The sequence below is a fragment of the Lemur catta genome, chromosome 7 (genome assembly GCF_020740605.2).
Source record: "Lemur catta isolate mLemCat1 chromosome 7, mLemCat1.pri, whole genome shotgun sequence".
In the NCBI taxonomy this organism is placed as follows: Eukaryota; Metazoa; Chordata; class Mammalia; order Primates; family Lemuridae; genus Lemur; species Lemur catta.
The window spans coordinates 72,736,055-72,763,823 of NC_059134.1; the positions used below are offsets into that span (position 1 = coordinate 72,736,055).

Below are 27,769 nucleotides of genomic sequence, written 5' to 3' on the forward strand. Positions count from 1 at the left end.
GTTATTAAAAATCTGTGCCACTGAATTAGTAGTCTGGGGTGGGACAAGGGCATCTGTGCTTTTAAAAAGCTTCCCAAATAATTTTGATAGGTACCACTTGTTGAGAACCGCTGAAATAGTCCACCTTCTCATTTTTATTTTATTTTATTATTTTTTTCTCTTTTTAAACCCTGCTGTCTCAGCGCACACCTTCTCATTTTTATAGCCAGACAAATTAAGGTCCAGAGAAATGAAAAAATGCCCTTACTTGGCCACTCTCTAGTTGAGAACTTTCCCTTAGGTGATGTTGGAGGGTTTGCCTGGAAAACTGGAATGGTTGCCCCTGTCTTCTGGCCCTATTCCTCCATTTTATTGATGAGGAAACTGAGACTCCAAAGATGGAGTGATGTGCTCAATTATATAACTACAGTAGTAAGTCACAGGGAAGGAAGGACTCATACTGAGTACAGTATTTCTAACTCCTCACTGCAGTGTTCTTTCTAGTCAGCATACTTTGTAGGGGTGTGTGTGTGTATGTATGACAAAGCCATAGAGGCAGCGATTCTAGTTCCCCATTCTGGTAAGGTGAATCTCCCCACAGCCCTCGACTGGAATGAAAATAGATCAGGCAGAGTTCATTGACCCGTAGGATTCCATGCAGCAGGGGGCTGGAAGGGGTGGGGGTAAGACTCTGGGTAATCCCCCTCCCAAGACTTGACTCTCATCCTTATTGCACCTGGTTCTGAATCTCTGGTTGTCAATTCTGTCCCTAGAAAAGGACTATCTTTCCTTTAAATGGGTGTCAGATCAACAGCACAGGCTTTAGGGAAAACTGGGTAGGGCCCAGAAGAAAAAGGAAGAGGCCCATTGTGGGAGGGGCTCACAGAAGACTTCAGCCTATAGGTCTCTCCTCAGCCATCACAAGGCTGGGGTCCAGCACTAGCGCCTGTGTCACCATTCCAGGATGATTGAAACTCCAGTCACCTTTTTCTACCTAATTCCCAGAGCATGACACACAGCTACTGTCCTTCTATAGCACATCACAGACCACTCACCCATCCTCTGAAATCTCCATCTCCAGGAAGCCCGGACTTAAATTTCCTAAAACCAGCAGCCCTTTGGCTTCCTTATCCTACACATGTCAGGATTGGGCAGAAGCTTAGAGATCACCCACCCAATTTATTGGTGAGGAAATCAAGGCCAGAGAGGGGAAGTGATCCACCCAATCTCACAGCATGGAGGTGGCAAAGCTAGGTCTAGATTCCAGTCCAATTGACCACATAGCAGTCCACCCATGTAATTGCCATGATTCAGAACATGTGCATCTCCAAATGTGCTGTGTACCTGTGTAAAATCACCATTAAATTCACAATGTATTTTTGTTGAAGTTAGTTCACACTCCTTCAAGTTCGTAAGTATGTTGAGGTCTGCCTGTCATTCCTGGCATATCCTAGTGTACGTGTTGTCTCTGAGTTGTGAGAGGTATGTGCCTAAGGACAACTGAGTGTCTGTATTTGCTTATATGTTAGGGTTAACATACATACAAGGGCTATCTGGAAAGTATCTAGCCATGTAACTGTTCTTGATATATTAACAATGACTGGATACTTTCCGGACAACCCTCCTATATTGGCTGCTGCTTGCCTGTATACGTGTCTCTGTTCTTATGTTGAAAGATGTGTGTCAAGTTGTGGTTGTTGGTTTTGTGCTTGTGTGATGATAGAGAAAAGGAAAATTCCACTAAGCAAAACTCCTCCCCATGAACAACCCCCTATGTAACTGCTGCTGCTCTTGCTTCTGTAAACTGCTTGCAGCAACTTCTGCCATGGTAAGATAAGGCAGGAAGAAATTCTATAGAAACTCTATACCAGGAACTGGGGTCGCTCGAGACCCTGCCCCACTCAAGATAACCACATTGCAACTGTGCCCTACACCCTCCCTAAAACGAAATGCATTAAAGACTGCTACACTGTCTGTTCGGGGCTCAGAATTTGGTGGCAAGCCCCCTCTGAGCCCACCGGTGTAAATAAACCTGGTTCTCTCCACCCTTTTGGTGCCATTCGGTTTGTTCTCGGTCAGCTTTGCTGTAACATGTGTGCTTGTTTAGTGCCTAAGGGCAATTGTGATTCTGTATGTGTTCGTGAATATGTTACGACTATGGGTCTATGGCTGCTGTGTACCTATGTATGTGTCTGTTGACCACTGTGTGTCCATTTGGATATGCGTCTGTATACAGTGAAGGTTGTGGGTCTAATTGCAATTGTGTCCGCGTGGACTACATGTGTAAAGGCTGAAGGGAGTTTGTCTTTGCCTTTTGCTTCTGGTTTTATGAGAAAATGTGTGTAACTGCGCGTCCAGGACAGGAAAATGTTTGTCTCTCAGCCAAGCTCGGTCCCCACTCAGGCACTGGGGTCATGGTCACGTTCCAGGATGCTTTGGCGCGGCCTCCCGGAGGGGCGGGGCCTCGGGGCCGCCTCCACCCCTGGGAGAAGCCTCGTTTCTCTGAGCAGGAGCCTGGGGGACTGGCCGGCGACGCCAGCCGGGCCCCTCCCCGCCAGGCTCCGGCCCGCTCATTGGCCGAGGCTGCGGTGACGTCGTGGGGTTCATAGACAGAACCCCTGGAGCTGGGCGCTCGGGAGGTATTGTCCGTCACCCTGAGGCTTTGTAACGTCGTCGTTTCTCACCTGGCCCGCGGGCGCGTCCTGGCCGCTGCAGCCCGGGCCGGGGTGCCGGCCGCCGCCGCCGCCGCCGCCATGGTGTCCCCGGTCACTGTGGTGAGTGAGCGAGCGAGCAAACCAGTGTCCGGCGCGGCTGGAGCCCCCCGGCCTGGCGACTGGGCTCTGGCAGGCCAAGCTGCCGGGGGCCCAGGAGGGGTCCGAGACGGCCGGCGTCCCCGGTGGGAGGCGGGCGCTGTCACGGCCCCTTGCTCCCCGGACCTGCGCGCTCCTCCTCCGCGCGCCCCCAGCCCGTCGGCGGGAGGGAGGAAAACACTGGCCACGTGACTCGGAAGCGTGACTTTGTTGATCTGGTTATCCGGCGCGGGTCCGCAGGGTCCCGGCCCGGGAAGGGAGGGGACAGCAGCCTGCCGACGGGTTCTGCGTAGGCAGAACACAGGGAGGCGTGGGAGAGGAGGGGGGGACAGGAGGGTGACAGGGATCCCCTGGGAATCCTGTCCCAAGTTTGTTTCCTCTCCTTTCTCATAAACAATTCGGGGGACTCCCCTGAGTCTAAAGCAGCGCTGCTAATGCGCTAGGGGAAGAGGGGTCATTTTCTATTGACACCTCCTCCTTTTCAGACTTCATAACTCAAACCTTTTATCTCGTCTACCCACGCTTCCTTTTCTAGTGCTGGGTTCTCTATGACTGTTAAGGTCTCCCCGGCTACTGCCGGTTTCTCCTTCCAGAAAATACGGGGCTGACGGAGGGGATGGAGCTGATGTTGATGCTCCCAAGGGCTGGCAGGTGGATGATGGGGATTGTGGGGTTGGCATCCCCTCCAGCCTCTTCCTCTGACCATGCCCCTACCCTGACCAGCCTTGATGGGGGAATTTCCATGGAAAGGGGAAGTCATCTCTTTTCCCTGCTCTCACCTCTGGCAGAACAAGGGCAGACTTGGATCCTGGACCCACCCATCCGCCTCTTCCCAACCCCTCTCATCAGAGTCTGATCAGTCCTTAGGTGTCTGGTGGTCTGGGAGTCCCAGCGTGTCCTCAGAGCCCTGTGCTGGACAGCTCACCAAGCCAGAGACACAACCACTTTGAGCAGAGTGTGTTAACAGGGAACCCCCACTGCTCCATATCACCCTCAGGGACCCTGTATTAGCAGCCCAAGGAAAGGAGCTTCAGGGATCACATATTCAGAACATCTGCAGCAGCCCCCTCCCCCAGCTTGGACTCTGCCTGCAGTGGCCTTGGGTACAACCTTTCTTTAGCTGCCCTCCCCCTAATCCGGCTGAGACCAAGTCAGCTGCTCTAACTTCCCCCACTCAGTTCTCCATCTCCTCCCAGTCTGTGGCTGGCTCCAGATCAGAAACTAGGAAGAGAACCCCTGCCCCCTTCCTGCCTCTTTCTAGTGTACCTTGAGTTGCTCTTGTTCTCTGGAAAATGAGACTGACTGACACGCACACTCCCTCCCCCCAGTCCCTGAGCTCTCTGGTGTCTCAGGGACAGCTTTATTGCTCCCAACTTATGGGTCCATTTCTCTAGTCAGCATCCCTGGCTCTTCTTGCCCTTGATGCCACCTTTAGGCTGGGGCAGGTGGAGGCTGAGGAGCAGGCTGGTCAAGGAGGAGAGGGCCTGAGGGGCTGAGGTGGTTGGCAGTGCCTACTCTCCCACATTCCTGGCACTCACCTGGTGTTGCCAGGGCCCTAAGCCTGTGCCCTGGCCCCACCCCTGGGGATCACGAGTTTGCCAGCCAGGGCATTTCTGTGGTTTCCTGCTGACTTCACTCCGTTCCAGACAGCTGGGGGCTGATGCTGGCAGAGAGAGGGGCTAAAGGGGCCGGGGGGAGGGAGAGGAAGGGGGCAGGAAGGGAGAAGCCTTGGGCTGCAGAAGGGGACATTATCCCAAGGTTTGCTGCCCAGTGAGTGACCATTCCAGCCCATCCCCAGCACCAAGAGTGGACACAGGTAGAAAAAACAGTGGAAGCCTCCCCTCCTAATAGATTGAGCCTCAGAGTGGTGATAGGTTTGCTCACATCCTGCCAGCTGGTTGGGCAGGCCAGGCTGGGTTTCTCTGTGCCAATCCTCCCTGCTCAGAGGTGGCAGTGAGGTGGGTGTTGTGGGGGTGGGTGGGGTGGACCTGTCTCTGGGTGGATGCCTAGGTTGAGGGTGCTGGTTCTGGAAACTCCTATGGGCTCCTGAGCTCCCAAGCTCTGAGTGCTGTCCTTGTCCTCTGTCCTCCAGGTGAAGAGTGAAGGACCCAAATTGGTGCCCTTCTTCAAGGCCACCTGCGTGTATTTTGTGCTCTGGCTGCCCTCGTCCAGCCCGTCGTGGGTCAGTGCCCTCATCAAGTGCCTGCCTATCTTCTGCCTCTTGCTCTTCCTTCTGGCCCATGGCCTAGGATTCCTGCTGGCCCACCCCAGTGCCACTCGCATCTTTGTGGGGCTTGTCTTCTCTGCTCTAGGTGATGCCTTCCTCATCTGGCAGGACCAAGGATTCTTTGCACACGGTCAGTGGTCACAGTAGCTACCTGGGAGGGGTCCTGGGTCTGGGGGCTAGAGGGTCCCTGAGAGGGGGCAAGGATTTGGAAGATGGAGCTTTTGAACCAGAATATGGGGAATCCGAGCGTTTCTGTGGCCAAGAACTGCGAGGCCCTCTGTTGGAGGATGACCTTGCAGGTGATCTGGTGATCAGTTCTAGAGTTCTTCGGGGGCATGGGGGTGATGGCCATTACTTTTGTGGAACTTCCACCCCTGTTACTCCCAAAGCAAAGCTGCTGGATTATCCCAAACACTCCACTCCACTCCACCCCATCACTCATTCCTCACCAAGCCTGCCTTCAGCATCCTTCATCCCTTCTTCCCCCAGGTCTGCTGATGTTTGGTGTGGCCCACATGCTCTACGCCTCAGCCTTTGGCATGCGACCATTGGCTCTTCGGACAGGTCTGGTGATGGCAGTGCTATCGGGCCTGTGCTATGCCCTCCTCTACCCGTGCCTCTCAGGTGCCTTCACCTACCTGGTGGGGGTCTACGTGGCCCTTATCGGCTTCATGGGCTGGCGAGCTATGGCAGGGCTGCAGCTGGTCGGGGCAGCCTGGCGCTGGACTGAGCTGGCGGCTGGCGGTGGCGCAGTGTTCTTTATCATCTCAGACCTGACCATCGCTCTCAACAAGTTCTGCTTTCCTGTGCCCTACTCACGGGCACTCATCATGTCCACCTACTACGCCGCCCAGATGCTCATCGCCCTGTCAGCTGTCGAGAGCCGGGATCCTGTGGAGGACTATAGACTGAGCAAGGCCAACTGAGGTGCCAGGGTCTGGTCACCTCTCTCCTCCTGGGGCTGGGGTCCAGACCCTGGGAACCTGCAGGAGCTGGATCAGGATGGCTGCAGTGCCAGCCTGGGGCAGCAGGTACTATGTGGGGAATTCACAAGTTTGAGGGGGTAAGAAGGAAAAGGATCTCCCTAGCAAAGCTAGCAGTCCAGGACGATGCTGACAGCTAAAAGAGCCAGCCTAACCCCTCGCTGGAGCCAGAAGTAGACATCTCCCCACCTCTACCCAATCAGGACTGTCAAAGCCCCCCTGGAGGGTGATGGTGCTCAGCTTCTTGACCCCACTTTCCCTAGTAGGTGGAAGAATCTGACTCTCTCTCTAGTCAGATGCCTAGTACCAATGGCAATGGTGGGCTCACCCACCCTCACCTTTTCTGATCTAGAATTTGAAGGAAAGAGGGGAGAAATCTGTACTGAGAAGGCCCAGCCCTAGGCCCTTTCACAGGCCTCCAGTTGGGAAAATTGGATGAGAGTAGAGTCTCCCTTTCCCTCTTCTATCCTTGTTACTTGAACAATCTCAATCTCTAAGTGGTGGGTGGGAAGGTGAAGGGGTGTCTCTCCAGGTGAGGCAGGAGTGGGAGCTTCTTTGGTCTGGAGCTTGGGGTACAAAGGATTCCAGTTGGCCCCATCTCTCTCGTAGGCCAGCCCAAAACTCAGGCCCCATACCACCATCCTCAGCCCCTGTCCCCAGGGCTAGGGTGAACCATGCCAAAGGAAGGGGCAAGCCTGTGTCTGTCTGTGTGTCTCTTGTGTGTTTGTGTGTGTATAGTCTGTCTCTCAGCCTGCTTATGTCTTTCTCTGCCGTATGTCTCTGTCCTGCTGTCTGTCAAGGTCTCATAGGGAGAGGGCCTCAGGGAGCTGCTGAGGGGGTGCTGAGCCTGGCTTAGAGAGCTGGGACCCTTCCCCCGCAACACACACACTCTCAATGCTTTCCTCCCTTCCCCTCCTGCAGTAGGAGCAAGAGGAGGGGGTTCCAATGACACTCTGGGTTTATAAGACCCAAGGCACATTCAATGCAAGGCGTGCAAGGATGGGACAACTCCATCCTCTACTGCCCATGTAAAAAAAAATAAAATAAAAATCAAGGGCCATTGGCTACCCCGCTTGTCTGTGTGGCATGTGCCTGTCCTGGAGAGGGGTTGGGGGCATGGTGCCAGGGCCCTGGCTGTCCTCACATCCTGGATCATAGTCTTGGCCAGTGCATCTTGGCGCCAGGCTGACTCCCTGGCTCTGGTGACACTGTGCTGGTTGGAGTGGGTCTCACTTCCCTGGTCACATGTGTGGGTGAGGATGTGGTTCAGGAGGATGGGGGATGGGTAGTATAGTATTTGCCACTCTCCACATTTGTCCTGATGCACTTCCCTATGCACAGATGCCCAGCACCCTTGGTGACCTTTAGTTACCCAGTGTCTTCTACTGCTGCCCACCCCCACCCCTCCCCGCCCCAGACCTGCTGCCTGTTCCAGATTCCCTCCAAGCATCTCCTCTTTGTACTCTGGGCTTGGTTGAACAGCTGGGAGGAATGGGATTAGATTGGCTGATTCATACTTCAGATGTAAAGCCCTGGCAGAATGATTTGCCATCTCACTCCAGGGGCATTTGCATCTTAACAGGCAATGCCCTAACCCAGAAGTAGAAAGGGAAGCCTCGGGTGGTGGTGAATATGCCATTTTGTAGAGGTGTCGCACATTTGTGGGGATGTGATATAGGAGACTCAAGTCTCATTATATGTGTTGGATGAATCAAGGATTTTCAAATTAGGGTTTTTGCAGAGATTTCTGGTGGGAAGTAGCAAAGGAATAAGGAGAGGAGACAGGCTCAAGGACCCCTTATCCTTGTTTCAAGTCCAGTAGCTTCTTAAGATTTTTTTCTTTTTTTTGAGACAGAGTCTCACTTTGTTGCCCGGGCTAGAGTGAGTGCCGTGGCATCAGCCTAGCTCACAGCAACCTCAAACTCCTGGGCTTAAGCGATTCTACCACCTCAGCCTCCCGAGTAGCTGAGACTACAGGCGTGCACCACCATGCCCGGCTAATTTTTTCTATATATATTTTTAGTTGTCCAGATAATTTATTTCTATTTTTTAGTAGAGACGGGGTCTCGCTCAGGCTGGTCTCGAATTCCTGACCTCGAGCGATCCACCCACCTCGGCCTCCCAGAGGGCTAGGATTACAGGCGTGAGCCACCTCGCCCTGCCAGATTTTTTTTTTTTTAAAGGAAGGATTCCACTGCAAAACATAGATTTGAAACTTAGTGAGCTGGTTGACTAATCCCTTCTAGCTCTGACAGTAGGAACCCTGGACACTTAAGAGGCGAGGTCCTGATCCTTCCAAACCCCAGAACTCTGAATACAGACCTACCTAGTAGGAATAAATGGGAGGGAGCAGGGTGGGGAGGAAGATGAAGTCAGCAAGACTTGCCCCCATTCCCTGGGGGCAAGGGGAAGCTACAGTGTGGGTGCAGAGGAGGGGAAGGCAAGTCAAGGCCCTGTCAAAAGGGGGCTGGTCAATCCCTTGTGGGTGGGTTTGGACAAGGCTCTTAGGAGTCTAGGTTTGGGAATCCTCATCCCACGCTCACATCCATCCTCTTGGTCCTTGCTATATACCACTCTCAGGAACAGGAAAGTGTGAGCTTAGTTTATTGTCCCCTCCCTTCACTGAATGTTTACACTGACAAGCGCCAGAGAGCAAACTGGGCTGCCTACACTGGGCCATGCAGAGGATGGGCTGGGAAGCTCCATATCACTACAGCCTCCTGATGCTTGGGCTGGGCTGGAGCTCACATAAGGTGCTTTGATTTCTTCTGCAGACTCTCGGTGAGGGAGACTAGAATTGACTTGTCATCTTTGTCTGAAAGAGCAAAGCAAGTATTCATTAGTGTTAGTGATTCCAGGGAAATTCTAACTTTCTAGACTTGGAGTTCCTATGCAGGAACCAGGGGCTGGACCCTGGGACCCTTAATCCTAGGTTGGCAGAGTATATGCGATCAAGAGCTGCCATTGATTCAGCACTTAATATTTGCCAGGCATTGTGCCAGTTACTTCATACGCTATCTCATTTACACCTCAGAGTCCTATGAGTAGAAAACAGGCTCGGAGAGGGAGCTTGCCAAGGTCACATGGCTGCTCAGCGGTGGAGCCAGGGCCCTGGGCCCATGTGCTTACAACCAGAGGTAAATTATCAGGGATCTCTCTAGCTGTGGAATGGAAGCTGGATAGCTCCCACAGTGCTTTCCCTGGCCTAGTTCTGTTGCAGTTAGGCAGCCACTCTGGAGACATCATCTCGGTGCCAGACACTTAGCTCAGCACTTGAGAGACAGAGCAACAGGATATGGTCCTTTCCCCAAGGAAAGGCATCTATAACTGAATAAAAAAGGTCTGTAACCATGGAGACCACAGCAATGGAGTGCCATGGAGAGTTCAGGGAGTGGCAGAAAATGAGACCAGAGAGGTGGGGGAGAGGGGAACCTTGTTACTTTGGGATTTTATCATGAGGGGAAAGCTAGAGGGGTAATTTAAGGAAGAGAAAGCAAGGCAGGTCAGCTTTGCATTTAGAGAGTTTATGCTGCTAGCTGTGTAGCTATGATGACAGCAGACTGTGTGGGAAGGAATAAAACATTTCCCTGAACATGTGCATACGTGAGCAGAAACACGACATGCATGTGCAAAAGGGAGGGTTCCCTTCAGTCCCCCCCTTATTTGTGCCTCCCCTCTGTCCTTGTCCTAGACCAGTGGTTTACAATCTTGGTTGCACATCAGAATAGATTCCTTCCAGAACCCTGCCAGAGAGTTTGTGATTGGGTGAGTCTGGTTTAGTCCAGTATCTTTTTTTAAAGGTAGGTGTAGGCCCACCAAAGGTTGCAAACCACATCTTATCTACGGATGGAAAACTCCCATGTCTGTAGGGGCCAGTGCGCATAACAAATGACATCCAGAGGATGGGAGAGCGGTAAGAACTCTGGCCAATTAAGAATGTTTACGCCACCTGATAGCAAATTAACTAAAAAACCGTACCAGCCAAACAAAGAGTTGACTAATGGCCCACGATCCCACCATTTTGCGCCTCTGCCCCAGCCAGGACGCGCCCCCTCCGCCCCACACCCAAAGGCCAGGCCCGCCCAGTGGCAGCCGGTGGCGCCCTCACCGTAGACGGGGAGCCTGCAGCTGCTGCGATCCCTGCCCAGCTCGTTCTCCACCAGCACGTTGTAATCTCCGCTGTCCTTGGGCGTGCAGGTGGGCATGAGGAGGGTACACACGCCGCTGGTGGAGTTATACCAGAACTTGGAGTTGGCCGTGATGTTGACGTCGCCCTTGTAGAGGGTCACCGTGGGCCGTGGGTTCCCCAGGAAGGCGCAGGTCATGGTGCAGTCTTCGCCGCGGAGCACCGTGTGTGGCTTGAGGGGGGTCAGGAAGCGGGGCGCGTGTTGCCAGTCCTTCTGCTTGTAGGGCTTCAGCTGGGCGCTCAAGTCCTCGACTGCGCGGGGCGGGGTGGGGGTAGGGGGCCAAGGTGGGCCGTGAGCGTGCCCCAAGGCCCCCGCCTGCCACCCCCATCTTAGAGCTCAGAAGGCGCTGGAGACCCAGCTCACACGGAACCCCAAAGGCCTGGGCCAGATTCCCAGACGCAATCAAGTCTGGGGGCTCAAACTTTATATTGGTTCCCAAGGGCACCTCCGCTTTCACGCACCTCCGCCCCACGGCCGCCCCCCGCCCCCACCTCGCCAGGGTTCGCAGGTTTTCCTGCCAGACCCAGGGGTCCCAGATGCCTCCCAGCTCCAGCTTCCGGGACCTGGGCGTTCGCAGTTGTTACCCCGCCTTTAACCCCGCCTCCAAGCTTCCCCTACGTCACTTCAGCGTCCGGGATCTCCTCGCGTTCCCACTGAGCCCCTCTTTTGGACGCTGCCCCGTCCCTTAACCCCTCCCCTCTAGGGTTCCCAGATGCCCTCCGGTCCGCCCTGCGCGGCTCTCCCCGGCCAGCCGCTCCCCTCAGAGCAGACCGAGTGGCTCTACCCACTCCCCACGTCCCTCCCTGTCCCTCCACCACCATTCCCGCCCCCAAAGGCACCTCCCACCTCCACCCTCAAAGTTACTGTCACCCCTGAAAGCGCTCCGAGGAAAGATACCTCCCCGGCTGGGCTTCTCCAACATCTACTTCTCTCCCCAGGGTCCCAGACCTGAACTCTTTCACGGCAACGGCTCTCAGATTTTTCTTTCACCTCTTGGGTGGTCCTTGTGACCCTTCATGCCATCCCCACCATCAGGGCTCCCAGACTTAACCCGAACCCTCAAGTCCCCTGACTCACTCTGGCCCTTATTGATGAGCCAGGTGTCCCGGGAGTCCAGCGGTTCACTGTCACCGATGTCATTCTGAGCCACCACTCTGAAGTAGTACTTCCCGCTGTGTACTAGTTGCTGAAGACACGCTCGGCTGCAGTGTACCAGGTGGCGGTGCTTGCATCCCACTTCATGATGACGTAGTGGGCCTCACCGTCCTCCTGCACGTTGGGACTGTGGTTCCAGGTCAGAGTCACCACGTTGGGGACCTCCTCAAACAGTTGTAGGTTTGTGGGGGGCCGGGGGAAATCTGGAAGAATTGGAAGGTCTGTAAGTGACCTTGGGGGGCCTGAAGTATTGTGCCCTCCCCTAGCCACCTGCCAAGCCTGATGGAAAGTGGGATGGGGCACATCCCTTCTTAGTCTAAGGCAGCTGGTGTCTTAGAGTCAGAAAAACCTGTTTCCGAAGTGCTGCTCTGCCATTTACTAGCCCTGTGACTTTGGGCAACTTACTTATCTTTTCTGAGAGCCCTTTCCTCATTTGCAAAATAGGGCTAACGATGACTATTTCATGGAAATAGTGGGTAAAGTGCCTGGCATGTAGTTACTGTTCAATAAAAGTTCATCCCTTCCTTCCTTGGGCATTAGAGCTTTATTATATAGCTTCCAGTCCTTTCTAAGAGGTCACCCTAATTGTTAATGGATTCATTTCTCCCTGCCCCTGCCACCCTTCACCCGTTCTCTGCTTTCTCTGCCAACCAAACTTTGTGTATATGCCCCAAAGCTCACCAGATATCACTGCAGAAACTGAAATAAGGGCTTGGTCCTAGTTCAATTCCTCCAGGGCCTCAGGCCCTTGAGAAAAAGCTTGGAAACAACACTTTCACTAGGCAAAGGCTGACAAAGTTTTGCTTTGTGGTGTCAAAGAAGGCTTCACTACCATAAGGCACAACTTTCCCATGGTAGGAACTCCGTACCTGTCACACACACGGATGTCATAGTATGCCTCTCCAAACTCATTCTGGAGCAATATTCGGTACACTCCTGAGTCAGAGCGCTTGGTGCTATTGATGAGGAACTGGGAGTAGTTTTTGCTCTTGGTGATTGTTTCTTAGCCCTTGGTGGGGATGCCATTTTTCTGCCAGATCACGTCGGGTGGTGGTGAGCCTGAGTAGTGACAGGAAATGGCACCATTGGTCACCTAGATCAGCAGTCTCCAACCTTTTTGGCACCAGGGACTGGTTTTATGGAAGACAATTTTTCCACAGTCCAAGGGTGGGGTGTGTATGGTGCAGAGCTCAGGTAGTGATGCTCGGCCTGTTTCCCCACAGGTCACTGACTGGTACTGGGCTGTGGCCCTGGGGTTGGGGACCACAGACTTAGATGGTATTTGGCGGTAGGACCTCCCCCCAACCCCATGTCGAGGAGTCTCCTGCCAGGCTTTAGTGCCAGGGATCTGGTGAGGGGCAGAGTCACAGACAGAGACTAATGATGGCTACGATAGCCACCTTGCTTATGTGAAGAGCATATGGGGCGACAGTCAGGAAGAACTCACAGAGAAGGCTGCGCGGATGCAGAGGGCTGTCCCAGCACGAACCACCATGTGACTCTTCAGCTGGGCACTGAGGTCGAACTTGGGTGCAGCTGAGATGGAGGAGACAGAGGTGGGGGCACAGGCCTCTCTTTCAAGAAGACTCAGCTTTAAGCCTCCCCACCAAAGCCTTTCCCAACCTCTTCTCTTTTTTGCCCTCACTGAAGGCCATACAGACATCTTGCTGCTCTGCAACACTGTGAAGCATTTGTCTTTGCATCTGTCTTCTTCTACTGGCATGCAAGACCCTGGAAGGCAGGTCCTGTGTCTTGTATCTATGTCCCTAACACCTCCCTTGACACAGAGTTGATACTATTTAGCACACATGAGTCTTTTTTTTTTCTTAAAGCAGAGATGCCCCTGGGCTTACTCCTAGCTCTGTCTAGGCACAACAGGTATGTATGACTTTTTCTTGATCATAGAATCACCCAATTTTCTCCTGTGGAATGAGGCCCCAGGGAGGAAGGTTTGGAGCTAGGATGTTGGGTGTGAACCCTCAGCCTTGTCTGTGTCCTCACCTGGTGGTGGCATGGCATGGACTCCCTCATGTAGCTCCACAGGCTCCCTGACCCCAGCCTTGTTCACAGCTCAAATTCGGAAGAAGTATTTCTGCCTTTCCGTGAGGCCTCACATGGTGTAGCAGGTGCCTGAGATGGGGATCTTTGTGCACTTGGACCACTCCTTGGTGTCTTCAGCCCGCATCTCAAGGATGTAGCCAGAGGTGGGTCTCCCTCTGCAGGCTCCCGCCAGCCCAGGGAAATGCTGGAGTTGGAGGAATCAGACACGTGCAGGCCCTGCACCAGGCCTGGGGGTTCTGAGGTAGAACAGACATACTACAGTCAGCCCCCAAACTCATCCCCACTCAATGCCATGCCCACTTCCCACACTCAGTACTCCTGAACCCTATCTTTCACCACTTCTACCTCCAACTCCCACAGGTAACTCCTTCAATACCTAACCTTGCACACTCAACAACCTCCAAATTCAAATTGAATTCTCTTACTGACTCCATATTTTCACCCTAATGTCAATAACCCTCTAAATCCAACATGCCTTATACATACGCTATATTCAAACCCCCAGCCACCACCACCACACCCATGGACAGGTAGCACCCCCACCCTGCTTCCTAAACTCAGCACCCTTGCTCAGTCCTCACCACGCCTGTGACCTCACCTAACCAGAAGTGTTCAAAGCTTGATAAAAACTTTTTTGCATCCCACCTCCTCACTGTCCCTTGACTCTTAATCTTTATTTTCTGCTTTCTCTTGTATGTGAATCCTGTCCCTCTCGGAGGCTGGCAGCTTCCAGAGAGTGGAGACTGGGTGACTTTCCCAAGGAACAAATTCTCTCTCTACTTTGAACCAGCTAATTCTACTGTATTCTGGGGCCCGGCAGCTCCATACTCACTAACAGGATCCTTGGCCACTACTGAGCTGGACGGCATACTGCGGTGCCCAGGGCCTGCCTTATTTACAGCTATGACTCAGAATTCATATTCTGTGTCCTCCAGGAGACCATCCACAGTGTACTTGGTGCCTGAAATGGGAAAATGAGGGGTTGTGAGGCCAGGGGTGTCCATGGGGTGAGAGACCGGAGTGAGAGACCAAGAAAGAGGAAGTCATGGGATGTTGTTAAAACTTCCAAAAGAGTTAGGGGAGGGAGGACATTCAGAGTAGCGATGAGTCCACTCTTTTGGTCTCTCCTGGGCCTCTGTCCCTAGGACCTCACCTTGGATGGGGTCCTTGTTGACTGGCACCCACAGGTTACTGCCTTTCTTCCTTCACTCTACAATGTAGCCAAGCACTGGGGCTCCCCCCATCCTGGGTAGGGGCATTCCATGTGATGGTCACGGCCTCTTTGGTCATATCAGTCACTTGAGGCTGGGATGCAAGACCAGGGGGCTCTGTGGGAGATAGAGAGAGGGCAAAGGTTGGGAGGCGGGGAGCATGTAGACAGCTGTCGACTCCATGCTGTCGTCTGACCCCCCCTAAAAAAACTTCAATGAATTTTTTTTTTGTTTTTGTTTTTGAGAGAAGGTCTCACTCTGTCACCCAGGTTAGAGTCTGGTGGCATCTTCATAGCTCACTGCACCCTCAAACTCCTGGGCTCAAGCAATCCTCCTGCCTCAGCCTTCGGAGTAGCTGGGACTACAGGTGTACGGCACTACGCCTGGCTAATTTTTCTATTTTTTTTGTAGAGACCAGGTCTCACTCTTGCTCAGGCTGGTCTTGAACTCCTGGCCTCAAGTAATCCTCCTGCCTTGGCTCCCCAAAGTACTAGGATTATAGGTGTGAGCCACTGTGCCTGGCAAAAAACAAACAAAGAAACAAACAAACAAAACAAACCTTTAATGAGTCCTAATTCTGGTTGCACGTTAACATCAAGTGGAGAGTAAGAACAAACCCACCAGCAACTAGTGTCTGAGTTCTACACTTTAATATTTGATTGATTGATTGATTGAGATAAGGTATCACTCTGTTGCCCAGGCTAGAATGAAGTGGCATCATCATAGCTTACTGTAACCTCAGACTCCTGGGCTCAAGCAATCCTCCTGCCTGAGCCTCCTGAGTAGCTGGGACTACAGGCATGCACCACTAAACCCAGCTAATTTTTCTATTTTTAGTAGAGATGAGGGTATCACTGTGTTGTTCAGGCTGGTCTCAAACTCCTGAGCTCAAGTGATTCTTTTGCCTTGGCCTCCCAAAGTGCTAGGATTACAAGCATGAGCCACTTTGCCTGGCCCAATATTCTAATTTAATTGGCTTGGGGTGGAGGGCAGGTGTTAGCATTTTTAAAGACCCCAGGTGATTCTAATGTGTAGCCAAGATTGAGAACCACTGACTTAATATCTTCTCACCTGTGTGACCCCCATGCCACAATTCTCAATCTACTGTCTTGAAACACTGAGACATGGAGATCAGTTGGGAGGGGTGTAGCAAGTAATTTATTAGCAATCATAATTAAAATGCCGATGTCATCAAGGGTTTTCTTTGGGAAAAAATTAGAGTGGATTCAAGGTTATCCCTAAAGCAACATCATGGTCACTTGAATTCTGGTATGATTTCTGGAATGGAGAAAGTGGAGCCGGTTCCCTGGAATTGTGCATGTACTTCATATATCTATGGGAGTGTACTGTGCATCTGATATTACTGGCAGAAGTTGAGAATTCCTGCCCAAAGTCATGTTCTGGAATCAGTCTGTCTCATGGGACAGCTAGAGAGATGATCCTGTGGAACTTCTCACACACCAGTGTTCCTCATTGGCTGAACCCATCCTGACCCCTGGGTTCCAGCTGAACACAGGCTATCTCACTGACCTATGGGATTTCCTGCAAACACTTCATCAGTCTCCAGTGGGTCACTGACACCTTCTGAATTGACTGCCAGGATATGGAACTGGTAGACTTTTCCCTCTTCCACCTTGTTGGTGGAGAAGTTGGTGACTTTGCTGTCCACCTTGCCTATCTTGATCCAGGACTTCTTGCCAACCGCCCTCCGTTCCACTATGAACTGTGTCACAGGACGCCTGCCATTGTCCTTTGGAGCCTTCCACTTCATGTGCACACAACTACCTGAGAGCTCCAGGAACTCCACCTTGCCCTGCGGAGGCTTAGGACGGTCTGGGGACAGAGAACAGCTTCAGAATGGGGCTTTGGAGCCAAGGATCAGAAGGGCCTCCTCCCACTCACTGAAGGTCTGGCCAGGATTGGGTGCAGCTGGATCCTGAGCTTTCGGAATCCCTTGCCCTTCCTTGTGTTCACCGCCCCTCCTTCTAAGACTTGCCCAAAGAGTTTGATCCTTGTCCCCCTGAGCCTCCCACCTGCCTAGGAATGGGTGGCCTGGAGACCTGAGGGGCCCCTGCCTTAGCGATCCCCCGTTCCGTTCCAGACAAGTTCTCCCTGTCTTCTGAGCTTCCAGAACACCGGTATCACAATTTATGTTATGTTATAATTACGTATCTGTCTACCAGTTTCATCCCTTTTGGGTTGAGGAACTGCTGGGGATGCTTCATCTCTGTGTCTCCCGCACTGAGAACACAAGAGGTGCTCAGTCATGCTGCTGAACTGAATTGAAATGCAAACCTTCATTGCATTTCACCCCTCAGCTGGATGGAAATGCAGGTGGAGGAGGTGGTGACGCGATGTGTGTGTGTTGCATGTTCACTAAGGCCAGCTCATCTCCTTCCTTATCCTTATGTTCAGACCAATCCTAAATCTCATTCTCACCCCCCATTCCATCTTCCTCTCCCAATTTATTTTATCCCCAGACCTAACTCACTTCCCACCCCACTCCATTTCACTTCCGTCCTTACTACTCTTCCCAATCAACCTCACCTCCATCCCTAGATCCCACTTCTTTTTCACCTCATTTCCACCTTATGTCCAACCATGTCCTCATCTTCAAGTCAATAACAATCCTTAAGTAACATATTTGAAGGTCTATTATGTGCTGTGCACTTGGCTATGCACTTTAAATTCACTAGAAATAGATACTAGGGGTAAAAAAATCACCCTGTTCCTGGCGAGAAGCTGAGGCTTAGAGAGGTTCACTTGAGCAAGGCCACCTGATTAGGAAGTTAGAAAGTGAGCTCCTGGCTGCAAAGCCAGCCCTCCAATCCCATTCCCATCCCCAACTGCAATTCCATCCCTGGCCTCCTTCCCAGCCTGCCTTCCACCCTGAGCCTGGGCAGCTGGTGCCCCAGCCCAGCCCAGCCCAGCCCTGCCCTCACGCAGCACACTGAGGTGCAGAGTGGCCGTGGTCATTCTTGAGCTTGAGCAGGACAAGGCTGCTGTCCTCAAGCATGCACTTCGAGATGGTGAGCAGTGCCTGGTCTCCTCCCCCTCCCCCCCCCCGGCTCCATGGCCACGCGCTCCTCCTCGGTCACCTCCATGCCGTCTTTGCACCAGGTCGCTTTGGGCAGCGGTTTTGCCTGGAAAGGCACCTTGATGTGGGCCTTGTGGCCCACCTTCACGGTCACTGGGTGTGCCGCCAGTGCCTCCAGTACCGAAGGGTCGATGGTGGGAGGATCTGCAGGGCAGGGCGGCAGGGAAAGCTTGTGCCTCCGGGGTCGGGGGAGGAGCCGACGGGGAAAGGGGAGGAGCTATGAACATGTGGGCGGGCCAGGCGTGGTTGAGCTTTGCCTACCTTGGGCGGGACCATACCTGCCATGAACAAAGAGGCTTCACTCTCGTTGCCCTTGTCAACTTCCTTCACCCCCTTCCCTGGCCCCTGCTTCGGACCTCCTTGCCATCTTTCAGCCACACGCCCTCCACCTTCTTTTCAGCACAACGCACAACTCGGCCGGGCTCCCGGTGGCCGCGTGCAACGTCGGACATCCCGCTCTTCACCTTGGCCAGACGCTCTGGGGAGAAAGGGGGCAGGAACAGGGCAGGGTGTTGGGGTGGGAGGGACTCACAGGAAAAGGGCTGGTGGCTTTTTCATCGTGGGACCGGTCAGGTGCTGCGTCAATTAAAATAATTTATGATGAACACGTGGTTTGCCAATGGTCAGTGGGCGATTGGGGGTGAGGGGGACTGGAGCAAGTAGGTGGGTGGGGGTTGGGGAAAGGTCAGTGGGTTGGGAAATGGTGGCCAGGAAGACAGGAAGTTGGTTAATGGGGAGTTGATTAGTGAACCATGGTCAGTGGGACTTAGGATGATTGGTTGAAGAGGGAAATAGATGGCGGAGATGCAGGTGGTTAGTGGAGCTGGGTGTTTAGTTGCACTTATGCTCCTCTGTGGGATGTCCAGGGTCACTGGGCATTGGGGCAGGGGCAGTGGAGAATGGTTCTGGTGAGGAAGTAGGAGATGGTTGGGAACAAGAAGTTTGGGATGATCAGGGTTGCTATGGATGGTTAGAGTCTGAAAGTGAAGAATGAAGTCAGGGGATTTGGGTTAGAGTCTGGGAGATAGGGGATGACCAGGGTCTAGGAGGCATGGATGTTCAGCTCATGGTCAGAATTGGGGAGATGGGGGCAGTGGAGTGGAGAGGTACAAGTTTGTCATGGTCTGGGGGAGGGTTGGGGTCAGTAGTAGGGCAGATCAATGTCCACCTTAGGGGAATGCAGGATCAGACGGATTGGTCAGTGGGGATTGACAGGGTGAGTCTTACCATCCACAGTGATGGTGGCAGTACTGTTGTATTCAGTGGGGTCCCCATCCTGCATGGCCACCACAGTGTACTCGCCATCGTCGCTGAGCTGTGCATCCTCAATGATGAGCTCTGCTCGCTTGCTCTCGTGGTTCATGCTGTACTTAGTGCCGTGTGCCAGTAGCTGTCCGTCCTTCCAGCGCAGGGTCACATCCTTGGATGTCAGCTCACACTCCAGGCATGTTGGGCTCCTCTCTTTCACACGTACATTTTTGAGGGTGCTCACAAACTTGATGGGGATGCCTGCAGACAGACAGACACTTGGGCCTGCTCGCAAACCACTACATCATTTTTCTGGAGCTTCATGCTGCTCTGCCCCTCTTTTTGGCAGGAATTTGCAATGTTGAATGTGTTTGTGTGCAATATGTGACCCAATGAAGTACCTGACAGGTAGAGTCCCAGCTCTGCCCCTTACTTGGGAGTTGACTGTACACAACTCATTGGCCTGAGTCTCAGTTTTCTCATATGTAAAATGGGAAAAGAACTTTCACAGTGCCACAGTCAAGATCTCTAACAACCCCCATTGGAGCTCCAGGCACACCTGCTTGTCTTTCTGGTGTCTGGGCCTCTCTACATGCTGTCACCTCTGCTGGGGATGTTCTCTACTCTCCCCCCTTCTCTGGAAGCTGAACTCCTTTTTGTTCTTGGTAAAGCTCAGACATCACCTCATCATATCATTTCTGACATTGTCAGCCTTTTGGGGGGCTCCATCACAGCAGTGATGATTCCATGTGACATACATCCCAGGTGTGGTTCACACATACGACATGCTCATTGGTGTACACTCCATCATGTACAAATCCTTAAACTAGTTATAATATCAGAATGTGAGCAGTCAAGAGTAACACAGATGTGCTGTAATATATGATATTAGAACTATAGTTTCTTGGTCCATGATCTCCCAGATGATAGTAAGACCCCTGTGTATCTTGGGTCTTGGAATAAGAACTGATTCTAATTTCATGTTCACATCTGCCTCCTCCGCTAGACTAGAGGTTAACAGAGAGGAGAACACCCTGTCTTTCTAGTACTCATCATAGGACCTTGCAAAGAAGAGATGGTTGGATAGATGGATGATGACTGCCCACATGGGGGCTGCTGTGGCATGAAGCTCCCCCCTCAGGCTCTTGCCCAACTACTCACGGTCAATGGTGAGCTGGGCCTTCTGTTCCAGGTTCCCCACTTGGGCAGAGAACTCGCCGCTGTCACTGAGTCTGGCATCCTTAATCTTAAGTGTATGGGTCAGACCATCCTCAGACACCGTGATTTCATACTTGTCATCCCTCTTCAGTTCCTTCCCATTGAACTTCCACACGAAGTTGGGATCTTTCTTGGAGAGGTGGATCTCAAACACTGCTGTCTGGCACTCTGTCACCTTCTGTGGCTTCATATCTCCCAAGAACTTTAGTGGCTCATCTGCACCAGAGAGTAGGAGAGGCAGTCATTGGGCTGCAGCCCTGATCCCCCTGAAAGGTGGGACAGTGAAGGGGACATGCGGACTGAGGTGTCTTGGGCCTCCAGTAGCCCTTAATGAGAGGGAAGCACCCTTCCTTTCATTCTGCTTGTGAACCCTTCTTCTCTGGAGTCCCCTCCCATGATGTTCACTTGGTCTCCTCCGTAGTAATGTTAACAGCAATTTTAAAAAGTATGTATATAGTTTCATATACATATGAGGCACTATTCCAGCCAATTTGCACATATTAATTCATCCAATTCTCACATAGGTAGATTCTACTATTATTCCCAATTTTACAGATGGGGAATCTGAGGCAAAGAGAAGTTAAATAACTTGCCCTAAATCACACAGCTCACAAGTGGCAGCCGCTGGAATTTGAAACCCAGTAGTCTAGCTCCAGAGTCTGTGTTCTTAACTACTAGGCTACACTGCCCCATGGCACTTATCTCACAGTCCTCTCCCTTCCATTTCATGTTTCATCCCTCCATGAACTCCCATCCCCATGCAGTCCTTTCCTGCATAGCCCACAGTCCTCTCCCTTATCCCTGTGGACCCCATCCCTGGCCATTCCTTTCCTCTGATCCTGTGCCCCCCTGATGCCCACATTCATTCATACCCAGCACTATGAGCTCTGCACTCATCTGCTTGTCGCCTACAGACAGGCTGTAGATGCCGGCGTCATTCATGTTCACATTGGTAATAACCAGCATGTACTTGGTGCCCATCTGCTTCATATCGTACTTGCCCAGGGAGTACTGGATCCTCAGTGGCTCAGTACTCTGAACAGGTGGGAAAGCTGATGAGGGGCTTTAGGAGACTTCCAGAGCTCCCCATCCCCCAAATTCAGCCTGAGCTGGAGGGTACAAGTCTACCTCTCTAAACACACCCAGAGGCCCCTACAATCTTTCTAGCCTCATCATCTGGCTTGGTGGGATCCAGATCCTGCCTCCCCACAGGCTTCCCCCAGGCCTAAACTCCTAATGTGCATGAGTTCATTAGATGCTTTTTATTAGAGACACAGGTCTTCAGTGACCTTCAGGACTATCTAATCTAGCCTTCAGTTTAAAGATGGGTAGACTGAGGCATAGACAGGAATATAACTGTCTCAGATCAAACAGCAAAGTGGTGGAACAGCTAAGAACAGAGCCTCGCTCCCAGTCTCTTACAGCCATACCAAGGGGCATCTTCTTGATGGTGTGGACAAGAGGCCCTCACATATGGATAACAAGACGGTCTGAGAAGGGAGTGGGTGCAGAGAGGAAATGATATTGCCAGGGTGGGCCCTGGCCAGGCCCTTCCCCACCTTGGTCCATATCATCTTGATATTGGGGTCCTTCAGCTCCATGATGCAGTCGAAGACCACCGTTGTGTCAACCTTGGTCTCTATGTCTTCCAGAGGCTTTAGAATCCTGATGGCCTGAGAGACTGTGATTACAAAATGCCAAGTGTCAGCTGCATCTGCAGCCTGCCTAGTCTGTGTTCCCAATCCTGGAGGGGCCCCTAAGGGCCTGGGGAGAAATAAGTGGGCTCCCCCTTCCACCCCATTGATCAGTTGGAAGATTTAGGCAGAGAGGAGTATGACAGAATGAGAAAAGAACTGCCATTTGTGGAACAGTCGCTATATACCTGAGCCACTATATAGATTCTTTAATTCCAGTGTAGATGCTTAATATGAGTTGGTTGATGGAATGAATGAGTGACAACAACCCAAAAACAAATGAAAGAGGAAAGTATAATTTTCATTTTGTAGATGAGGAAACTGATGCTGAAGAGAGACCCAAGTTCACATGGCTAATAAGGCAATAGAACTGGGATTTGAATCCAGGTCTCTCTGACTCCAAAGTCCATGCAAGTACATTAGGGAGTGGGGATGAGAGGAGAGGTAGAAGCAAGGTGACTTGAGTTCCTTTCTTCCTCTCACAGTAGAGAGTATGCCTCTGAGTATGTGTGTGTGGGGTGGGGGAGACCTTGCTACTGGGAGACGTAGAGGCACTAGCACTTTTGGTGAGGCCCAGCCCCTGGCCTGCATACCCTTGTTCCCTGCTGGGGACTGACCTCCACCTCCACTTTCTTTTTCATCTCTTTGAGCTTCCTGAGTAGCCCCCGGAAGTCGGTGAAACCGTACTCCATGCAGACCTTCTCAAAGTCCTTCTTGGGCACCCTGGACAAAATCTCCAGCATCTCTTTCTCATTTACCACCTTCTTCTGCTTCTTGGGAGCAGGGGAAGCCCTGGGAGTAGGAGGGAACTAAGCTTACACTCAGAGCCTCCCTCTGAAGACAGAGGAAGCCTTTCCCAACCTTGAGATGCCCCTCCCCACTCCCCAGATTCTTGGAACTCAGGGCCCTGTTGAGAGAGGCCTTCAAGAGGCTCCAGCCTGGGTGGGGAGACAGCACCCTGTGCAGAAGGGCCTCCCAGCCTTACCTCTTCTTCAACATCTTTTTGAAATCCATTTTCTCTTGACCTGAGGACAGAGAGAGGGACAGGGTCAGGAAGGGGGGCATCTAGTCCCTGAGAGGGAAGACCAGGAGGAGGGGGCTGGCTCACCTTCAGTCACTAGCAGGGACACAGTGTAATGGCATCTGCATGTTCATTGCTTGCAATGCACTTGTAGTTGTCAGAGTCATCAGAGGTCAGTGGCTCCAGCTGGATCAGAGTCAGGCCATTAGTGGGGGAGGGGGAAGGAACCACAGGGAGACTTTCTGTGAGATGGGGAGGGAGGGCTTTTTTCTTTTTTTGCAAGGGGTGGGGAGGAGGTGAGTGTTAGGTGTATGTGTAGAAGATTGAGCAGTCTTTATGATTTGGAGGTGTGAGGTGGCACTCAGTGTGAGTATGTGTGTTGGTAGCCTGATTCCATGGCAATCAAATTACTTCCCCATCAGACTCTCCCCCTTGGCTGTGAGCTCCTAGAAGGCAGGGACTTCCTTCCTCTGCCTTGTAACTCTATGTGCAGTTTCTGCCACCGGGCTGAGCTTTTCTTCGTTTGACATAATTTACTTCTCTGTCCCAGGCACTGGGCTGAGCCCCAGAGGAAACAGTGGTGAGGAAGGCCGACTCGGTGCCCATTTGCACGGTGCTCACAGCCAGAAGCCAAGGTGTTTGTCCTCAGAAAGTGTTTGCTGAATGCATGAGCTTGTGTGTAAGGGCTGGCCAGTAGGGGGCCTCTGGGGCAGCTTGTGTGTGCTGTGGTCGGGCTGAGGGTCCAGTGACGGGTCTTTGGGAGAAGGGACCTGTCTGTGGGGGCCAGGGGAGACTGCCTTTCACAACGGGAAGTCGGGGGAGGACCCGAGTAATTATAGGGACAGGAGTCATTGTAAGCCTAGGTCTCCCATTGACCCATCCTTCCCTGTCCTCAAAGGGCCTGGAGACAGAGGTTGCAGCTGGGCAGATCCAGCTGTCAAAGTGTCCCTGAAGCTGGTTAGACCTAAGGATGATGGGCCCTCGGCGAGACTCTTTTGGAGGGATCAGTTGAAGAGTCCAAGACCCCTGACCCTCAGCCCTGCTCTGAGACCAGTCCTCCCTCGCCTCCGGGTGCCGCCCAAACTTGGCCTCGCCCCACCCACCACGGGCCCGCCCCTTCCCAGCCACGCCCACCGGCTGGGGCTCTCGTTCCCTTCGGCTCCCTTCTCAGACGGCCCCTTTGCTTGTGTTTGTCCCTGCCTCTGCCTCGCTCTGGTCTGCCCTCGCTCTGCCCTAGCTGTGCTTCGCCCCGCCCATCACTTCGGGCCTCCGCTTTTTCTGGCGATACCCCGGCTCCAGACTCGGCCTCTATTGTCCTGCCGCGCCTCTAGAGCAACGACAGCCTCTTTCCCCAGCGCCCAGTTCTCGGGTGGCCGTTGTGGCTCTCTGGGCGGTGAGAGGACTGGCGGCCCGCCTCCGGGTCCCCTGCCTCCGGCCTCATCGGTGGCTGGACCTCCGGCGCGGGTCTCCGCACCTTCAGCACGTGCTTCTTGTTAACGCTGTCGTAGAATATCTTGGCGGACTCCTTGATGGGGATGCCGCTCTCCCTCTTCCAGATGTTGGGTTTGGGGTTCCCCTGCACCCGCGCTCGGAATACGGCTTTATCGCCTGCGGTGGGCACAGGACGCATTTCCCCTCTTAGCCACCAGTCTAGACCCTCTGCCAGCTCCCCGCCTGCTCCCAGAGACCTGGCCCTGGCCCTGGGGCGAGGAGGAGCCCTGGGCCAGGCTCTCCAGTGTCTGTGCATTGGGCGACGTTGGGATGGCAGAGCGGGCTGGGGGATTGGGTTTGAAAGCGAAGCACCGGGGGCCTGGGGGACACGGGGAGCGACACACGCTCGGATGCGGCCATTGGCTGAGGTTTCTCCACGAACTCAGGGACGCTCTCGCCCGCAGGAATGTTGGAACTCCGGGTCACCAAGCTGAAGAGCTCCACTGTGCTCGAGGACTTCCTCCTCACGACATCCTCTGTGGGGGCAGGCGAGAGGTCAGCATGGGCTCCGGGTGGAAGCTCAGCCCAGGATTGGAGGACTGAGCTTTTCTTGAGGGGACAGTGGAGCATGGGAACAAATGGCGTTTAAGGCAAGCGGGGGCAGGACCAGCTTTGTCAAAGGGGGAACGTAGTCGACGGGTCATCGTGTTATGGCAAATTTCAACCACTAGGGGACGCCTTTCCCACACCTCAACGGTCAATAACCTTTTTTGGGCCTTGGTCCTCAGTCCTAAATTTTTTTTTTTCTTTTTTAAAAAGGAATCTTTCCTTTTGGGATATCCTTGGTCTTTGGGCTTCTCTCCTGGAAGTTCTGTTTCCCCAGTAGCATGAAGAGGGGCCAGGCCAGCTTCTGCTCTAGATTTCCTCCGTGCCATTCTGTGGGTTCAGCATTCATTGGCTGGGGAGTGGTGATCTTTGAGTGAGGGACAGGACACCGTCCCACTCCAGCGGGGCTGTGTACGGGAATCTCCCCATCTAAAAGAGCATATCCATTGTGGTAATATAATTTTATCTCTGGAAAACAAAAAAGTGCTTTTGCAGTATAAACTATACAGAAAATCTTGGCTGGTGAGTTATCAGTTCATAACGACTGCTCTGAATCAGGAAGCACTCCCTGGTGTCAGGAACTGTGCTAGGCACATGTCAGAGATGATTTTATTTAATCCTCACTGCATCCCAGTGAAGTAGGGTCCTTTATTGTCCCCCACTAATCTGAGGGACTGAGATGAAAAACATGTGGTAAGAAGCCCTCATGGCCTGCTTTTAAATAATGAGCAGAGGTCTCAAACAGGCAGTATGCAGGCTGCACCTGGCCTGCAGATGTCTTTTATTTGACCTCCAGAACGTTTAAACAAAAAAGTAGCCCTATCTCTGAAAATGGAAAGATTTCACATAAAAATTCAGTTTTCTGGATTCTCAACACTGCACAGTCCCACGTGGCAACAGCCGGTGGGTGGTGAACAGTGGCTGCGCCGTTCACCGGGGCATGTCCTCTTCGCTTTCTCCCACACTCATGTTCCCTGCCTGGACCCAGTTGGTCAGTGGTTTTCAACTCTGGCTGCACGTTAGAATCCCTGGAGAGCTTTAAAAAAAATACCTGATTTAATGGTTTGGGGTGATAGTATCATTTTTTCACCCTCCTCTCTCTCTCACCCTCCTCGCTGCAGTGACTCTGAGAATCACCGCTATACATCACTTGGGTTTGCAACTTCTGGTCTAGACCACAGGCCTTGAGTCCCAGCTGTTCCACTTGCTCTGCCTCACTGGCCAGGAGGGGTTGGTTGGGATATAGAGTGTTTATCTGGCCTCGACCTCTATGCACAGAGGACTTTGAGTGACTCTGTCCCTCTGGGCCTTTGAGGGAAGGCCTGTGACTGTAAGAAGGGGTATTCAATATCCTGGCCCCTGGCCATCTTTTAATCTCTTTCCACTAGAGACACAACTAAAACAGTCTGCTCTGCTCTGAGACCATTTCTCAGCTTTCCCTTGGACTTGCCTTCCCCCAAGTCTGGCCCCTAAGGGCTAAGAGCCTGGATGCTGAGGTCACTTGTTTACATGTCTATCTTCTCTGCACTGGTGGCACCAAGTCTCCTATTTCTTAAATGGAGCAAGGTCAGCATTACTCACATGTAGATGAGGTGGCTACCTTCCTACTTCCCCCATGTCTAAAATTCTACCATCAGAGATACAATTCATTTACCTACAGCTCTGATCTCCTTAAACAATTAAAGAGTTTATCAATCATTCACACATGTCCATGTGATTGATTTTTCCTAAGCTGTTTCCTGGAGATCTGATCTGCGGTGAACATACAGCTGGCTGAAGCTTTATCAAAGCTCAGATTAGCAGCACAGGTTGGGAGGGGGTTGCTGTTGGTATTGTGGGCTCCTGAGGGGCCCATTAGTGGCAAAGACTGAGGCCACCCAGTGGGTGGGTGTGAAGGAAGAACGACTGCCCCTTCTCAATTCCTCCCCCGTCCCCACTCCACTTGCCTCCCACGATCTTGGTTGTCTGGGAGAAGGTCTGCACGTGGGTGGAGGAGCTAGAGAACTCCATGGACACAAGCTCCTGCATCATCTGCTGGTGGTAAATGGTTGCCATGGTGACAGCAGGCGTGGGCACTCACCTGTGAGGACCAGGGAGAGGACGAGGCCATGAAGGACAAGGGAGGGAGTAGGAGGGAGATTCAGAGAGGTGAGTGTGGACACAAGGGAGACGGATGTGCACAGGAGAGGGCCGGGAGAGCAGTCAGGCGGCAAGCCTCTCCTCTCTGGCCTCTCTTCTTCCCTTCCTAGCTCCCTTTCCCTGGCTGGTTACAGGAACCAATGGGCCTCTTTCCTCACTGAGTAACTCCAAACCCTCCTATGGTCTTAGAGGGAAAGGACATGGGGCTTGGACTTACCCTGCCATCCAAGTAAGGCCCAGGGGGAGTTGAGGACACCTATTGATAGGTACACGGAACTAGGGAGGCGGTGCTGCATGTTTCATCAGGAGGGAATGAAGTCAGACCTAAGAAGGAACCTCCCGACTAAGCCATACTGGACTGGCCCTTACAAGGAAGCTGTGGATCTTCTTCCCGGCCCTGGGGACCGCTGGTATTGGTGGAATGCTAAGACAGATGACAACACATTTCTACAGCTCTGCTTTCATTTGTGACATGGTAAAGGCAGAGGTTTAGTTTTTATTTCTCATGTTTTTCTTTGGCCTGGTAATTCAATCACATAAGCAGTGAAACAAATATAAAAATCTACACGGAGAGGCTGCCTCCCCCTCCCGAGTCCCCGCATGCCCCCGCCCTCCCCACCGCAATGGGTACACTGTGGTCTCTGGGCTCCTCTGGGAGCGACTTCACGCAAATGGGAGTACGGAACATGTTCTTGTCCTCTT

The 27,769-nt window shown here is 52.6% G+C and overlaps 2 protein-coding genes across 2 annotated transcripts; one reads left to right on the forward strand and one right to left on the reverse strand.

Moving 5' to 3' along the window:
- Positions 1-2,592: 2,592 nt before the first annotated feature.
- On the forward strand, positions 2,593-7,073 carry TMEM86A (transmembrane protein 86A). The gene is made up of 3 exons (XM_045556552.1): positions 2,593-2,753; positions 4,882-5,146; positions 5,506-7,073. Exons 1-3 carry the CDS (start codon positions 2,733-2,735, stop codon positions 5,940-5,942), a joined length of 723 nt encoding a protein of 240 aa, XP_045412508.1. The 5' UTR covers positions 2,593-2,732; the 3' UTR covers positions 5,943-7,073.
- A 1,514-nt stretch (positions 7,074-8,587) lies between these two features.
- IGSF22 (immunoglobulin superfamily member 22) lies at positions 8,588-26,983 on the reverse strand. Its single transcript, XM_045556554.1, is given in 30 exon segments — positions 8,588-8,814; positions 10,108-10,437; positions 11,264-11,356; positions 11,359-11,562; positions 12,224-12,400; positions 12,785-12,877; positions 13,343-13,543; positions 13,546-13,638; positions 14,235-14,363; positions 14,556-14,643; positions 14,645-14,730; positions 16,144-16,446; positions 17,556-17,578; positions 17,580-17,668; positions 17,670-17,854; positions 17,989-18,063; positions 18,066-18,107; positions 18,110-18,149; positions 18,151-18,188; positions 18,938-19,219; positions 20,120-20,392; positions 21,049-21,211; positions 21,736-21,849; positions 22,488-22,662; positions 22,856-22,895; positions 22,979-23,008; positions 23,011-23,077; positions 24,366-24,499; positions 24,727-24,858; positions 26,875-26,983. Coding segments are annotated over 30 exon segments (3,879 nt in total). The 3' UTR covers positions 8,588-8,743.
- Between the last annotated feature and the right edge of the window lie 786 nt (positions 26,984-27,769).